We start from the raw sequence: 17,930 nt of genomic DNA, 5'->3' as shown, positions 1-17,930 counted from the left end.
TATATAGATATATATATATATATATATATATATATATATATATATGTATATGTATATATATATATATATTGGTTTCACCGCACATCTCTTAACATGATATTTATAACACAATTAACTTGGTTTTTAGCAATTTCTTGGGCCAAATACTCAAATAAGTGAAGAATAGCCGGTCAAATTACGGCTAAAAAATCTTAACCTTCAATTGACCTTGATTTTCTCATATTACTATGACTCCTGTCTTTCTTCATTCCATCTTTAGCATCAAAAAGCAAAGCCAGACGACCGATAACTATTATCTTCTCTTTACCATAATAAGTAATGTTTTGAAGAAGCATTTTTTAGGAAACGAAGCCATAGTTATTCTCACAAATGATGCAATAGAAGAGATGTGAGTGGAGTTCAAAGGCGTACATTACAAGCACAAATCAGAATTAAGTTATGCTAGACCTTTGAAATCAAAGCTGCCAAAAAGCATACTAAAACAAATTTTAAGTATGAAACAAACCTCAGCACTACTATCCAATGACATATCCAGAAAAAAATGTTGAAAGAAACAAAATTAAATTAGAGTGAATATCTCACAAATAAAGCGATAAATGAATTTACCTAAAACAAAATTTAATAATTTTATCACAACATATAGAATTGCATCACATATTGATGTTTGATCCTTTCCTCTAATATTTCTTCCTTCTCTTTTATACATTACAAACCCCAATTTGTATACCAGGAAAACAGATAGAATAATATGAAAGTAGATTGGGAGTCATATTTTCTCCTCAATAGTCATGTAAACTAACCGGCATTGTAAAAAAAAAAAATTTATACTCTTCACCAATAGATTTGCGTAACAACTATTGTCATCTCAGAAAGTTAACCATGTGAAACTGAACAAAATTTATCATTAATGTATTGTTTTCAAACCAATGAAATTGCAATCCACCCTTTATTTCTTGTCAAAAAAGAGAGCAATTCATACAATCTCTTTGAGATCCATACAAAGCAAACAAATGAAACCTAAAACAAATCAAGTATTTATTACATCATTGCATGAGTCATTCACATCAACTATTACCTTCTGCAGGATCACGTACGGATTAATCTTCTAAATCTTTGTGAAAATATAATTTGTAACGGGGAATAAGTAGCTTTAGTCCGGTAAACCGCTGTTTCCATACAATTCATTAAAATCTTCATTTTCACAAACACTACTTCATGGTGATGGATAAATCAATATTAGTCATCATGATTATCATCAACCATAGCACCAGTTATGCATAATTTTTATCACTAAAATGTACTTATAATGCTAGTTGATGGACACAGCATTCTCATTAATTCTTAAAACTTAAATCGCATTGCACAAAAAAGGATTTCAAGCTACCCTTAAAGCACACCGCACAAAGATCTAAGCAAATCGTGCAAAACTTCCATTTAGTCAAATAAAATCAATTCTTGATCACAGAGCAACCAAAGTTAATCACATCTCACAAGACCACGCCCCTCCTCCTCGCCCATCCATCTCAGGAACTGCATTACTCCCCACCTTCCGAGCAATGGCACCTCTGTTCCCAAACCAACATCCCTTTTTTCGGTTCACTAACTGCACCAACCTTCCTTACAAGCTAAGCATCACACAATGGCCTCAAACGAAACGTTCAAGACAAGCATAAAGCAGAAACAACAGCAAACGCTGGTAAAATCAAATCAACAAACCAACAAACCTGAGTATAGGAGCCCGCCGCCGCTGGTGAAGACGGCTGCGCCGGCCAGCCGGAGCTGCATTTGCTCTGCCACACTTCCTCCATAGCTACTCCCTGTCATCTGCCATCGAAAGAGGCAAGAGAGATCGGACGAAGAAAAGGAAGGCAGCGTCACTGTAAGAAAAAAGAGGACTTCTACTTTATCTTCCTCTCCATTTTAAACCTTCTAATTAAAAATAATAAATTATACTACTCTCAGTGAAGAAGGATCACACACGTGCGAAGACCACACGGCACGTGCGAAAAGGTAACAAAATTGTGGCCGTCCGATCGTCCGTCCGTGGTCGCGAGAATCGAGGAATTCGCCTCAGCGGTCGGATGCTGCCGAAGCGGGGGACAAGCTTCTCGGGAAACGCGTGTTATTATACTGGAAGCGGTTTGCCGCTCCGGAGGAGGAATTTACTTAAGATGGCCCTGCATCAAGCGGTCCATATTAAGCTGGTTGTCGAATTGAGACTTTTTTGCCTGTTCAACCATAGGCCAACATTGAGCTAAATTGGATATTCAACTATAAGAAAATATTATGTCAGAATATTCTAATGAAAAAATAATTATGATGTAGCCTTCAATTAACTTTAAGATTGGTGCAGCATTTCGTCACTGACGTACTTATATTGAATTTGACATCCATTTTCATCAATATTTTATGAAAAAGCCTGATTTTTTTAAGAAAATTGATGAAATATATTAATTTTATCATATAATAACTATAATTTAATATTAAATTAATTTCAATTTATTTGTGTAATAAAATTTTATCTCGAAATGAGAATTTTAATTTTGCACTCAAAATAAATAAAAAAAAATTATCAAAGCGAATTAAAACATAAATTATTTTATGGAAAAAAAAAATTAGTTTTAGTAATTTTAATTGTAATTCTATCTTAGCAAAAATCTTAATTGAATGTGGAATAAATATAATTATAAAAAATCTTAATTAGAAATAATCTTTTTTTTTTTTTTTCATTTCGCCATTGTATTCAATTTGAGATAAATTCCAAACTTCTTATTCCATCGATGAATTAGAATTGTGATTGATTTCTGAAGGACATCATGCTGGCGCTTCCACATTGGTTAGAAAAATATTTATGATGGGCTAGAATCGTCGCTAATTATTTACAACAAACTTCTGACAAGAATTGTATTTTGGTGGAATCCCGTATGTATAACTTTTTACGAATTAGAGTCGTCGGCTTATAACAATCGAAGTTCCAACAATTTATACACCTGCAATTGCATCATAAAAAAATGAGTATAAATCACAGTCTACTTTACATATCCACACAGTTACTAAACTAGAATCATATAAAAACAACCATAAATTAAAAATAAATGCAATCATTATGTATTAAACAATAATAAGTAAATCAATCAAGACATAAATGTCTCATAATAGTAATGAAATAACCGCACAACTACTCATCCTCATCCATATCCTCATCTATGTCCACCTCTATTAACTACTTCCCTCTCAGGCATTTCTCACATTGTACCTTCCCCAATTCCATATCCATTCTGGCCCTCGTATCAATGAGTTGAGCAACAAACCGGACCATTATATTCTTAGTGGTTGTCACGACCTAATGACCTATATGCAAACTTCAACATCCTCGAAAGATGTACAGCTTTTATCAGAGAAGTAGTGTATGTTATATGCAAGTCCTTGTGTACCCAAGCCATATATCATCCCTTTTTTTCTTGCCACGAATGGCTTCTCTCCAAAGGTGAAAGTTTGACTGATCAAAATCGCTAACAAAGAGAGAAACTCCTCCGGATTGTTGACTTTGAGCCTCCTTTAGCCGCGGGTAGAGGCAAAATTATATTTCAAAATAATATTAATTATATTAAATTTATTATGCCGCTTACACGTGCTCTCTATTATCTAGTGTCAACCCATAAGTTGTGCGACAAATGTTGAAGCCAATATTCAAATTTAAATATTTTATGACGAAACTTTTCAACTTAGTTATATCCATATGTTGGATTACACGCGTATGTTTATTTTAGATGAAATTGTATTGTTGGGAAGAAAGGGTTGTTCGATTCGATGAAATATGGATGAAAAATAAAAAGGAATGATGAGGAAAGTTTTTTATTTAGTTAGTAAAAAAAAAATGCAATGCAAAATTTTAAAGTATTTGAAATTCATCATTTAGCGTTTGAATGTATCAAGAATTCATTTAATATTAGTTGACTTTCATTTAATTTTAGTTGAATTTCAAATACACCATAAGGGTGAAGTTTTACCCATTGTTGTCATCAACCACAACCTTCAATTGTCAGTTGTCAGTGACTCTACTGTAAGTCTTTAATCGTTGTCAACCTCCCACCAACATCAGCCACCCATTGTTATTGACTTTGACGACAAACTATTATTGGGTACTCACCCACCACTATCACTGTTGATCACCTCTAGCCAACCACAATTGCCATCGTTAGCTAACGTCACTAGGGTTGTGCATTATTTGAACTAAACTAAACCAAATATGATTGGTTCATTCGGTTCTAATTCAAAAATATATTCCAAATTTTTTTTATTTTTAAAATCTTAATATCCAGTTTTTGATTATTATTCGGTTGTAATTGTTATTTAACTGAACATACCAAAATTTTTTTAAAAAATGAAAATTTAAATGGATGATTCAACAAATTAAATTGATATTATATGTCTATAATATGTAAGTCTTGATGTATATTCTTAGGGTTCGTTTGGGGCAGCTTATAAGTACGGGCGGCGTTTTCAAAACGCCGCCGTACCGTTTGGTTCGCGCGTTTCGCCAGCTTATCCGAAACTGCGTTTAGGTTTTTACACAAAACACAGGCCGCGGGTCGACCCCTGCGGCCGGCCCGCGCCCCGCGGGCTGAGTTTCAGGATAAACAGCTTATCCTGAAACGCACAAGCTGCCCCAAACGGACTCTTATTCAAACTCTAGCTAATAAGTAAATTTTGGTTTGTTAATAATCGAACAGTTCAAACCAAATTAAATTTCGGTCTGGTCGGTTCATTTTTATCAAATTTATGACTAGATCAGCTTTCAGATATTAGATGTTGGTTGCAATATGTTGGACCAATTTGAAAACCATTCCACTTAAACCGAGCAAATACTCACCCCCTAATTGTCACTATATGCCACCATCCCATACACCACCACAGAGCTTTACACATAATTCATTTTATTTGGAATAAAAAGAAAAAGTGATCGGATATATTTATTTTATAATTAACCAAATAGCTTCAAACATTTTAAATATAATGTATATATGTTGGAAAAAAAATATGAAGTAGGTTATGTGTTTTTATATGAAAAGTTCTTACTATGATATTGCCCCAATTGATTTAACACAAGTTACATGACCAAAGTTTTTATTCATAACGATTAGGTCAACCCAATACAATTATTTAACCAATTCATTGAGTTGGATAGTGCAAAGTTATGAATTCTTTAGACTCAATTAGACCCACTTTAATTTAAAAACTGAAATTAATTATTTTTAAGATCAAAAAATTAATGAAGTGATGTATATATATATATATTATAGAGGTAGGTAAAAGCTTAATTTCAATAACTGAATTAACTAATAAAAAAAATCATATAAGCATAAAATAAATAGAAAAAAATAATTCCTTCATACATGCTTATATTAAGGATGTATTTTTTTTATATGATAGCATTACTCCCACGATTATAAGAGCTTACTATTATAAATTAGGACTTTCTTCTACAAAGACAAAAAAAAAAACTAAAAACAAAACAAGTGAGCGTCATTTTGGTCTATGCTTGCTAAGCCAAGCCAGGACTTCTGCCCGCGAGAGCAAAAATTCACCTACATGCCACTATATTATAACTAATCAACGTAGTGATTTCACCTAATTTAATTATTTAAAAAATATTGTCACCATATTTTTTCACTATTATTATGGACTATTTTCAGGCTTGCTAAATAATATTTGGTACTCTACGAATATCGCTTGCCCTAAAGTCAATCGCTTCATTTATGCAGGGGATTTATTGGTTTTTGGCAACGCCAGCTCTCAATTCATTTTGGAGTTATCTAAGAGTCTGTTTGGGGCGACTGCAACTTATCCAATTTATTAAGATAAGCAGTTTATCCTGATAAGCTGTTGATTTAGCAGCTGATCCAGATAAACTAGCTGGTTTTTTGGTTTGTGCGTTTGGAAAAAAACTGATTTGCAGCTGTTTCTGAACAAATGATCATTCTACCCATGTGTAGTATTTCTGTTAATGCTTGATAAATGAACATTCGAGATAATCACATAATTTATACAAGTACCAAAATAAATACTCTCTGATTATTTTAAAATTAAAGTACGAGTCCTCCATGAGACTATTTCCATCACAATTTAAAGAATTTGTTGACTATTTTAACACTTTTATGAATTATTGAACAAGAACAATGACTTATAAATTACTTAAAAGAAATAAATTTTTGAAGGTATATTATGAGTGTCGTAGTTCAAATTTTTGAAGGTATTTCATATTATATTAAATTTCCAAACTATTTTATTATTTTTGGGTGGGGAGATGGCCGGGGGCATTTACATATATACCACCCAATTCTAAGTTATTTGCATATTTAAAATCTAAATTTTACATTTTACATTTATAACACTTAAATATTTCATATTATTTTAAAAAGATTACTATTTAATTTGTTTAAAAAGACATAATAAATATTTTTAAGATGACACATAAAAGTAGAAGTTTAGGTCTCAGAAATGTGAATACATTGGTATTTGGTGGTAGGTATACAAATCTCCTTTTCTTCTTTTTTTTATTTTATTTTTCTGCTCAATCGTTTTCCTCTCCCTCCTCGCTCTCCCTCCTCGCTCTGCAGAAAGAAAAGGAAATTGGGGAAGCGGAGCCTCTTCGTTATGAAGAAGCGGAGAGCATCAATCTTCTCCAAATCTTCGAGTGAGAGAGGCGAACGACGAATCAGATTAGAGATGGGCGGCATTGCAGATATGGGCAGCAGTGCAAGTGGGGAGCTGAAGATCGCCATCAAGAATCTCACCGTCAAAAGAGACAAGCGAGAGGGAGCAAAGGGTCAAAATATTCCCTGAAACTCGAACCGCGGGGTTCCACTTGTGGCCCACACTTAATGTAAAATTTAAACGGTGTTTTTTACGACCGCTTGTCGAACGCTTGATCTAAACACTAAAGAGGCGTTTTCAAAACGCCACCACAGGTGATAAGCTGCCCCAAACACACCATAAGTATCTTTTCACTTTTTGTGTGAACCAATCTTCCCTGCTGAATCTTTTATTTTGCTTTTCTAAATCAGTTCCTCTTCAGAAATGTTCTTATTCAAGTGAGATGATTGCTATCAGATGAAACCCCTCAATTGGAAATATTTAGACGTTGTTATACACTCGTCTAGACTCGCAACATATAACTGTCCTACAATTATTGAAAGCATGCAATCCACTTTATGTGGATGGAAGCAGAAGTTGCTCTCATTTTCTAGAAGGTTTCAATTTAATGGATACAATATCTATAGTTACCTTTATTATTGGTTTAGGGCTACATCTCCTCCTAAAGGCTTGAGAAAGACTATTTCATCCATCATTAATAAATTTCTATTTTTTTTATCGATCAAATAGTAAAATTCATATTATTTCTTGGCGCACTACAACAAAACCTAGACATTATGGCGGGTTGAGACTTCCAAACCTTGATGCCTTGAATATCATGAACAAATATAAGCTTATGTGGAGAATTTACAATTATGACTATTATATTTGTGGTTCTTTCATTGTTACTTTCGAAGTTTTGTTTTGAATGGCTTGATTTTCCTCGAACTAGAACTTTTGTGTTGATATCCTCTAATGCTTGAGCACTATCTTATAATCATCAAGCCCCCACAGAATGTGTTAACCTCATTCCCAACACCCCAATTGTAAATTTTGCTTTTAATTTCAGTTAGTTGGCCAAGCTTTCTCTAGCTCATAGAGAGATTTGCAACTTCTCTGTTTTGATTCCCCTGTTACATCCTTTGGTGTTGTTTTCTCTCTTATGTTGCCACTTTCTTTCTCTTATTCTCATTTTTTTTTGGTAAAAAGTCATGATCTTTTACTTGTAATTTTCACTTTAATTTTGTTGGTCATGACTCGTTTTCCCTGAAAAAATTAAATCTCATATACATATACATATATATATATATATATATATACATATATATATATATATATATATATATATATATATATATCTTCTACACAGCAAAAAAAATCAAACGCACGCATGGACTACAAAACCGTTCGGAATAACGTTTAATTTTGAATTTTTTATTTTATCAATATTTTATTTGAAATAAATTATATTTAACTATTTTTGAAAGAATTTAAAATAATTTTTAAATACTTTAAATTTTAAAAATATAAATATAAATAAAAAATGCATTAAACAAACATTTTTAAAATAAAAAAAATTTTAAGAAATTCCCAGAGAAATCCTAAGTCAATTTATTGCTTAGAATAAATTATTTCTTATAACTTAAAAATTCTCAATAATTTGAATCAAATGCATAAATTTGATGTTTATTAAAATTCACATCAATAAAAATATTTTAAATACTATTAATATAATCATCCTTTAAGTTTTTATCGCCGGTAAAACAATTTTTCTCGCCTTATAAATATTTAATTAAAAAAATTCCTCATTTTTATTTTAAATTTGAGTCATTAAGAATAGCTTCTGAACCTCTGTATAAGAAGTTGACAAATCTTAGAATAACTAATTCTAATTAAAAAAAAAAAACCCCCCATTCCCTATTAAAAAATTTCTTTCAAAATTTTACCATCAAATTACTAGCAAATGGAAAGCATGTTAAGTTAATGTAACACTGATTTAAGTTTCAATTTAATCATAATTTAAAACCTAATGAAGAAAATTTGCGTCTCATATAGAGCACATTTGCTGATATCGCCAATAAAATGCCCAAATAAATTCCAATTATAAGAAAAAAATACAAGAAAATAACTCAAAATGTTTTCAACACTTCCAAGTTTAATAAAAAACACAAAAATCCCAACAAAATCTTAACAAAACAGTACTGTAAACAAGCACTTTAAATCTGAACACAAAACTAGCATAATCTTAACTCTGCTAAGCCAGCTTTGAGAAATACTCAGCAGCCTCAAACAGCAGCGAAGGCCTTCTTTCCCTTGGAACCACCGGTAGAGCCAGCTGGGATAACCTTCAGCACATTAAACCGAACAGTCTTCGCTAATGGCCTGAATCATATAAATAGTTCCAGTTAGTGAACAAAAATAAAATTTACATGCACCAAGCAAAAAATTTGTGTTAAATATGTAAATGTGTGGGGTTGGATGTGTAAATATATAAGAATATATGTAAATGCACCAAGCAAAAAACAAAGATATGAGTACCTGCATTGCCCAATTATAACGTGGTCGCCTTCCTTCACACGGAAGCATGGTGAAATATGTGCAGCAATATTAGAATGTCTTTTCTCGTACCTGGAAGATAGAAGAAAGTTTAGACATTTCACTATTGGAACGATATAGATGAATTAATAAATATGCATATATATTTATGGGCAGAGAAAGAGATGATTAATTTAATGATTTATGTACCTCTGATATTTCTTCACATAGTGAAGGTAGTCCCGACGAACGATGATTGTCCTATTCATCTTGGCACTGTGACAAGTGCCTGCTAAGATGCGGCCTCTTATAGAGACGGTGCCAGTAAATGGGCATTTCTTGTCAATGTAGGTCCCTGCAAACAAGTGGGTGAGTTATGCATGTAAGGAATTATGTGGTCGGAACTAGCCCACAGCTCCAAGGTGCATACAAGTTAAAATAATAATAATAAATAAAAAGAACATACCACATGAGTTGGAGAAGGTAACAGATAGGAGAAAAACAATAAAATAGTCTGATGTTCTCAAAATGCAATCATTTTAGAAGTATTTCCCATAATTAGATTTTATGCATTTTTAAAATATTGGAGTTTGATTGGATGAAAATAAAATGCAGTTTAATAGTTTATTGATGACACAATACATTTCAAACATTTTATCTTTATCATCTCAAATGTAGACTAATGCAATGGAGGTGACAGGCTTGGTGGCGGGATGCAACGCAAATGTGAGGATGTAGCGTAGGAGAAGCAGTGCGGAGTTATGGGAGGGACAACATCTAATGCGGGGCGAAGGGGCGAGGGGGGAGGGTCAAGGTAAGGGGTTGAAGGCGAAATGTGGCAAGGCAAAAACAGAGCAGCACATGCAGGCGATACAATGCTGAATAGGGAAATTGGTGGATTCAAAAAAATTTCAAATATAGGAAAAATGAAGTCTTTTTCAAAATTTTAATTTATATTTCTTTTGCTTCAAACCAAACATAAATAAAAAAAGAAATGCAAGGAAATAAAATACAATGCACTCCTACAGCTTCAGACCAAACACCATTGAAGATACTCAAAATACCTTAACATAGTAATTTATGTTACGCAAGTAAAAAAAGTCACAAAAATTAAATCAACAAATTATATTAAAAGTGATCCAAGCATTTGATAATAAGGGCCGATGAAAAAAAATTAAATAGCAACTCGAAAGCTAAACGGACATAACATTAAGCCTACAGAAGAGATATAAATGTTCCATAGGAGAAACTATTTTTAGGACATTATCAGCTGTCTAAAGGTCACAGTAATTTCATATTAAAATTAGCAGAATCCCAAAAATTGACATATGAAATATCACATCGATCCCGATATATTAAGAAATAGTATAACCATATAAGACAATTAAAGACGTAGAAATACAAGAAAATCTGTACAAGCAGCAAATATCTAAGATAATAACTCCCAAATCAGACAACAGTATAATTGTAGTAAAGGTGAAGATAAAATAGCTAGAGGGCTAATCTCAAGTAAACAAATTGTACAAATCATACAACAAAATGAAAAAAAACCTTTATCACAGAACAAGGTGCATCGAATATTGGCCTTAGTTAGCTGATGATTCATATCCTCAAGGACAAGCAGTCACGGTCGTAAATAATACAATAATATCTTTTTAAAAAAGTACTAGCATAAATGACACTTAAACATCAACCGCATCTCAAGATAATGAAATATATATATATATATATATATATATATATATGAAAAAGAATGTTCAACAGTAAGTTGGATGGCATAACCAATAGTCGTACATGACAGACCAATCTATTATAAAGAAATGTAAAATATTTAGAAGCAATTTACATTCGGTGCTAGAGAAAGGTATCAACGAGGAACAACCAAAAACACTACTACACTAGGTTACTGACCACCTCTGCATAAGTGAAACAACATCATCAGATTCAGCGCACACCTAATTACTAATGCTTAGATTGGCACATGTTAATTCTAGTTTGCTTATCGATTTTGTTATGTTTTGTCTTTTCTTCATAAATTTTTGTTTTCAAATGAAGTTGGAAGTTATGTTCGGCACTGTGTAAAAAAAACGATCAGTCATTTTAATGGGTTTGCAAAAGAATAAATTTACTCTGTCTGATACACTTTTAAATCATCTAAACAACTTAAGAACCAATATCTATAATAGTCACATTTTACTTCAGAATGATCTTATTTTCAAATTGTATTATAAGCAACTTCAAAAAGCACCGACAAAGAAAATAAAAAAATAATCCTAAAATCTAGAAACTTAAAAAATAGCAAAAAAATGCAATTATTTCATAGCAATGTTCTCAATTTTATGAATCCATCATAAAAAATCAAACCTACATGTTGCATGAGGTGTTAAATTTAAACTGCACAAATCTATTTTCAAAACTTAATTTCACTTTACTTTTGGTCTACCCTTTTTTAGAAATAATCTTTAACAATAATTTATTTTATCAACTCGCCTTACAATTATTTTTCTATCAACGTTTGCACGTGTCCAAACAAACAGTCTATTTTCCACTATTTTATATCATTCAACGAACATGTCCCAATGAATTATGCCTACTTTCCACCAACTTATCTTCAATAGATGTTACTCCCAACATACATAATATATTCATTCCTCAATAAAAACTTAGTTAAATCACACATTCATTATGGTATTCTCAATGATGTCAAGATAAATTAAGGCATCAATAACTTTTTACCCCTAAATAGCAATGCAATACATACAAGATGGTAGGCCTAGTTGCATTTTATAAATTTAACATCAAATCTCCATGATATTCTCTTGTCGCATACTAATAAAGCACCTCTCCATTGAAGCAACTTAAAATCTACGAATTATATTCTTATTCATACCTCATTCTTCTATATAATAGATCCAAGATTATTAAATATATCAAGTCTAAGTAACACTTTTATCTTCTATAAACATTGATGGAGAGTTGTCAAATTAATATATAACACTCAATCTTTGTTCTACCAAACATAAGCCTTCTATCTTCTAGTATAACTACCATCATTCTAATTTTCCACTTATTATAATTGGCATATCACTAAATTTTAAATATTCTTCTCAAGTATCTCAGCAATTAAGACAAAAATCCTTGACGTAATAATTTTATAATTAAAAAAACTCTTTAATTGATCCATAACTACTAATACTAGTCAGTGCTCAATCAAGCAAATCTTTAAAAACCACAACATAATTTCACACAACATTCCCCATAATGAGCATAAAATCAATTTTTGTAATGCTCGATCACAAGTACTCTTAAGTTTAATAATTAAAGATATCAAAATAGTCATTTTTTTGCACCATATACTGAATCGCCATGCCAAACAATTGTTTATCCAATGAATCTTTCTAGCATGCAACAAAACTGATCATATCACAATGCATAATTTCTCCAATTTTATGATCCATTGCTCTCTCATCAGTTCAAGACTCGCAAATTAAAATCATCTATATTAACATCACTGAGCAAGCTATCATGAAAAAGTCGTAGTTTCTCGCCTTTAAATTTTCACTGTCATATTTGTATCCTATTGGCAATTAATCCTTTATACAATTTCTCAATACTCTTAAGATATGCATCCATAACTATTGGTTAATATCGTGCAAGCAAACTTTTTCTCAAATCACCATATAATTTTTACAAAATGATTTTTTCCATTCTAATTTAAAAAAATAATATTTGCTAATTATCTTATTTTTAGAGGTAACTAAGTTCTCATCTCATTTCTTAAAGTATGTGTTTGTTATTGCAAAATTACATATTACTACAAAATAAAGCATAGTTTCTCTTATCGAATTTCTATATCCTCTTACATGCTCACCATGAATCCCCACATAATCTATCTTAGAACATATGAGTTCATGTAAGTTGCCACATGATCCTCAAAATAATTATCCTCTCCTCATCTCGTAAATTTCTTCTCAATATTTACTTTAAAACCACATTGCGCGTGAACAATAAAAATTTATGAGGTACTCACAAATAATTAGCTTTATAGCACTCACCATATTACAAACATTATTAACCTCAATAATTTCAACTTATCAGTTAATTCATCATCATTCATATCTCATGACTATTATAATATTTCCAATATTCAAGAATTTATAAGCATGACTAATGTCTTGGATTATCTACTTTTTATATTAAGCAATAAAAGTTCGTTTTTCACAAAAGAATGTTGTGTTGCATCACCTAAAATTGTTGTCTTGGCTAGCTTCTGCCTATCTTTTACTATAATAAGATTAAGAGTCCGTTTGAGATAGCTTATTAGTGCGACCAGTGATTTGAAAACACCGACCGAGTGTTTGTTTATGGCTGGCGGTCTGAAATCGCTCAACGTCAAGACTTCAGTATTTACGGTCGCGCTTCGGACCCTGCTTTCCGCATTCCGTTCGAGCTTATTACCCTCCAACCCCTCGATCCCATCCCAATCTTTTGCATTTCTCCTCTCCGATCTTGTCTGTGCTTTGGTTCATAGTTGTCCCCGATCTCATCTACCCTTCTCATCTCCCGATCTCTCGTCTGTGCTATGGTTCTCACTCGTCTGCAACTCTCCCTCGTTCTCCCTGTAAGTTCTCCCTCGTTCTCCCTCACCCGAACCTCACTTTGGTGCTCCGGCACTCTGGTAATAGTAATGTGTTTTGTTGATGTCTGTGTTGGATCTATGTATTCTAGCGGTCTTTGATAGATTCCTTCCTGTTTTCGCAACTGTGTTCAATTTTTTTCGCCCCTGTGTTGGCTCTATCGGATCTGGTGATGCCTTGTCGTGGCCTGATCTGTTATTAGTCATAGAAAAGATTATGATGTATGAATTTTTTATTGTTTGATACCATAAAAATGATTTGGGTGGCACAAATTTTATAATTTTGGCATTAGATAGCCATCAAATGCATTGCCCACCACGATCATCATCCAAGTTCTGTAATGTGTTTTGTTATGGCATTAATGACCCATTTCATGATAGAAGTATCATAAGGTGCAAAATTTTTGCTCCGGCATTTTTAATGCATAAATTTACCAATGGCATCTTCTAATGCCAAAATTTTCGAGTTCATGGTAAGCTCTATTTAGCAACTAGATGTTGAAGGCAAATGTTTGGAATGTCATTGAAAGGAACCTTGTGTTGTCTTTCTTTGTAATTTTTTTAAGCATGGAATTAATCCATGTGCTTTCCCTTGTGTGAATTATCTTACAACATATCTATTACAATTTGGTAACTTTTTTTTACATCGTAGGGGTTGGCAAATAGCTATGGATAAGTCATTGCAGTTCACTCAAGATGGCTTGATAATTTTTTATTCAATAAAAACTAGTTATTTTTTGTGCATGCCTTGTGCTTCTCACGTTCTATGTTAAACCCCATGCTTTGGGATGTCTATTAGAGTTTGTGGTTGTTGATTGCCTCTTGGAAAGGCTGTTTTTAAATTAATCGTGCTAGTCATGTTGTTGGAAAGGTTGTTGCATACTAGTCATGCTATGACGTGCTTAATATACATGGGTAGGATGACAGGCATGCATAAATTGAAGCTTAGATGTAGGATAAGTAAACACATTATAATTTGGGGATTTGGAGTTGAACCCCCTTTATAATTGTACTTGTAATTATATTTATCTTAATTTTATTTATTTTGATACTCACACATGAGTGAGCATTCTGTTATTTTTTTTAATTGATCTGTAATGATTTGCGACTTCAGTTTTATCTTTTATTTTGCTAATACAATTTTGTTGAAAACAACATCACGAAACGGAGGCAGAATGATCATTTATCTAACAACAGCTGCAAATAAGTTGTTCTGAATGAGCTCCCCCAAACAACAAATCAGTTTATTCTGATTGTCAGGATAATCTGTCTATCAACAGATTATAAATAATCCACAGTTGCCCCAAACATACCCTAAATTGTAATGTGTCGCATATAACAAACAACCCACCTATATAGAAACAATATGTAATTATTAATACTTAATATTGTTTCTATAATTCAATAATGCCACAACAATCAATGAATGTTTTGAAAGCCCATAAAATGATGCATTAAAAAACAAACTTGTCAAATAGTAACTAATTTTTATATTTTTAAAAGATAAAATTGATCATAAAATCAAGCAATTAATGCATATTATAATGTCATTATTCCAACTAAGAACTTAAATAGCACCAATACTTAATAATTGTTCATTGATTAAAAAAAAAACTACATACAGTTGCTAAGAAAATAAACAAATCTATTAATTCAAAAAAATATGTTTAAATTTAATTTTCTGAATGTGTCTTACAAATGATATGAAAATTAATAAATATAAAACAAAATGACTTGGCCATATTTATTCATATAACTACAAATCTACTTTCTCCCACATAACGCAGATTTGTAAAGAATAGTGAACAATAAACCTACTCTAAAATAAACTTTCTCGGGGTATGTAGGCAAGCATTCATATAACTTCCCCACTTTATATAGTTCATTCGCTCAAGCAAAGCCATAAAATCAATAAATTTCAAATATTTCGGAACTCAAGTTTTACTCTTGCTTTTGCAAACATGGACAGATTATTGTAATTTTTTTGTCAAAATAAACTTCAAAGCAGGGCCGAAGTTTCAGGGTTCATACCTTCAATGGCCTCCCTAGGTGTCTTGAAGCCAAGACCAATATTCTTCCAAAATCGATTCCCACCCTTCCCAGGCCTATTACCCTTTGCAGACTTTTTTGAGCTGCAGCGCGCATGATCGAGTTAAATTAACAACCAAAACAGAAAGAAAAGCAATATGAAATGATTTCATACAGATGCTTACCTTAGGAACACTTTTGGTTGCTTGAGGAAGGCCCTCTCAGTCTGTGCAATTAAAGAATTAACCACTTTAATGGAGATTCAATAGATTCATATGTCCTTTGTAAGAGATACAAAAAATTTGACATGAATGTAAACCTAAAGACGTTACGATGCATCCTTCGCAACGAACGGAATTGCATTTCAGGCGAATAACACAGAAAGAAAGCTAGAGCAAAAAATGGGTAACGAAGTTGCTAAAGCAAATGCACCCTGGTGAGAAACAATTCTATCACAAAGAGCCGAAGATTACCGATCTAAAATCACGAGGCAACGGATTAAAACTCTAATAAATCAGATTACATGATACTATTGTCTCAATCATCGACTTGCTCAACACATTCGAAGCAAATAGCACAAAGAGAATCAGGATTAATAAAAAACTACCTGCTCCGCCATGGCTAATCGAGATAAGAACCGAAAACTGTAGACTGCAAGCGGAGGGCGAAGCAGTACACGCTTTCTTAGAAAACTAGAAACCCTAATGGCTGCCGAGCGGAGATGTAATATAAGGGCTAATAGATTGATCGGGCGGCTGAGAGCTCGATTGAGAAATGAACGGACAGGATAATTCCTTCTCTAGAATTTTATGATTTTGAGCAGCTTTAAAATTCAACAGTTGAATCAGGATCTATATAAAGAAAATTATTTAATATAACTTAAATCACATAAAAATGAGATGAAATTCAGTATAAGGGATAGATAAATAAGAAAATATAAAACTTCATCTCACCGTTTGGAAACTGCATTTGAGCGGTTTATCATAAAATGCAGTTAGTTTTTTTACACTAAACGCAGGATGTGGGTCAAATCCCGCGGTCCGCGTTTTCAGATAAGCAGCTTATCTGAATAAGCACAAGCTGCCCCAAACGCACCCTTAATCTTGTTTATTGAACATATGAAGGGAAGGTAACGATGGTAATATAATTGAGCAATTAGAAATTTTACGTGTTATATTAATAAATACAAAGTTTTAGTGATAGATATAGATGATTATTTTTTAGATACAATTGCATTCACCTCTTAAAAGGGTTTTTAGAGTTGCATATATCACTCCCTTTTTTATAATTTTTTAAGTAGAAGTAAAGATCAAATTGACTGAAATAATTTATCTCTAATGTATTAGAGCCTAATGGACTTATTGGCCAGGGCAAATTTCACTGATATTAATGCTTTTTATCTAATTAGATAATAATGTTGAAATTAAGTTAGTTAAGATTCTGGCTTGATCTGAGCTATTTTGATGACCAATATAAATTAACTTTTCAATGAGTAGTTAATATTAAATTATTTAAATAAATTTGGTTATTCAATTGAATTGATTAGTTAAAAATGGCCAAAAGAGTCTAGAGTGTTGAGGGTTTTGGGGGATGGATTTGACTATTTGTCAAACTTAATAGTATAGTAAAAAATAAATGATTCATTTGTCAATTAAAACAAATTCAAATATAAATAGATGATTAGAATAAGCGATTAAATGATTAAATCATTAATCACTCCATTTTTAGGATTATATTTGAGTAACTTTGACCTCAAGTTGACCAACTTTAGCAAAAATGACATTAAAATGAACAATAAAGTGATATGGAATGCTCTATTGATTGATAGGCTTACTATACATATTTTTAGTTAGGTTGATAAATATCTTGCCAGATCTCTTTATAGTTTCTAGGATCTACTCATAGGCTTAAAATTTTCTCTTAATGAGCCTTAATGGTTACTCATAGACTTATGTTGATGGCAAACCCTATAATAGATTTCAAGTTAAATCCTTCTTTCTTCGGGTTTAAATGAACTTATACTGGTCTCTATCCTATCATTCAAAGTTAGAGAGTTAATAGTAAATTCATAATGAAACTAAGAAAGTGAACTAAA

General features: G+C 32.1%; 2 protein-coding genes across 5 annotated transcripts in view; both read right to left on the bottom strand.

Annotated features, from left to right (window-relative positions):
- LOC110023995 overlaps window positions 1-1,916 on the bottom strand; it is a 58,715-nt gene extending 56,799 nt beyond the window's left edge. For all 4 annotated transcript variants that reach the window (XM_020723680.1, XM_020723681.1, XM_020723682.1 and 1 more), the window contains exon 1: window positions 1,725-1,916. In XM_020723680.1, the coding sequence (XP_020579339.1) occupies window positions 1,725-1,808 (84 nt within the window). In that variant the 5' untranslated portion in view covers window positions 1,809-1,916. The remainder of the gene's footprint in view (window positions 1-1,724) is intronic.
- Window positions 1,917-8,771: 6,855 nt separating this feature from the next.
- LOC110024052 (40S ribosomal protein S11) lies at window positions 8,772-16,547 on the bottom strand. The gene is made up of 6 exons (XM_020723785.1): window positions 16,443-16,547; window positions 16,021-16,061; window positions 15,839-15,939; window positions 9,382-9,526; window positions 9,175-9,264; window positions 8,772-9,018 (listed from the first exon to the last, which is right to left on the bottom strand). The coding sequence occupies exons 1-6, from the start codon at window positions 16,452-16,454 to the stop codon at window positions 8,922-8,924; spliced, it is 486 nt and encodes a 161-aa protein (XP_020579444.1). The 5' UTR covers window positions 16,455-16,547; the 3' UTR covers window positions 8,772-8,921.
- Window positions 16,548-17,930: the final 1,383 nt, after the last annotated feature.

The sequence above is a fragment of the Phalaenopsis equestris genome, unplaced genomic scaffold (genome assembly GCF_001263595.1).
Source record: "Phalaenopsis equestris unplaced genomic scaffold, ASM126359v1 Scaffold000240, whole genome shotgun sequence".
In the NCBI taxonomy this organism is placed as follows: domain Eukaryota; kingdom Viridiplantae; phylum Streptophyta; class Magnoliopsida; order Asparagales; family Orchidaceae; genus Phalaenopsis; species Phalaenopsis equestris.
Note: the sequence above shows the minus strand (reverse complement) of the source record. Positions and strands in the feature narration are given on the sequence as shown.

Coding starts and splice junctions, on each gene's coding strand:
- LOC110024052 (XM_020723785.1), bottom strand. Junction 15,940..16,020: donor CAACCAAAAGTGTTCCTAAG/GTAAGCATCTGT, acceptor TGCGCGCTGCAG/CTCAAAAAAGTCTGCAAAGG. Junction 9,527..15,838: donor ACCTAGGGAGGCCATTGAAG/GTATGAACCCTG, acceptor ACTTGTTTGCAG/GGACCTACATTGACAAGAAA.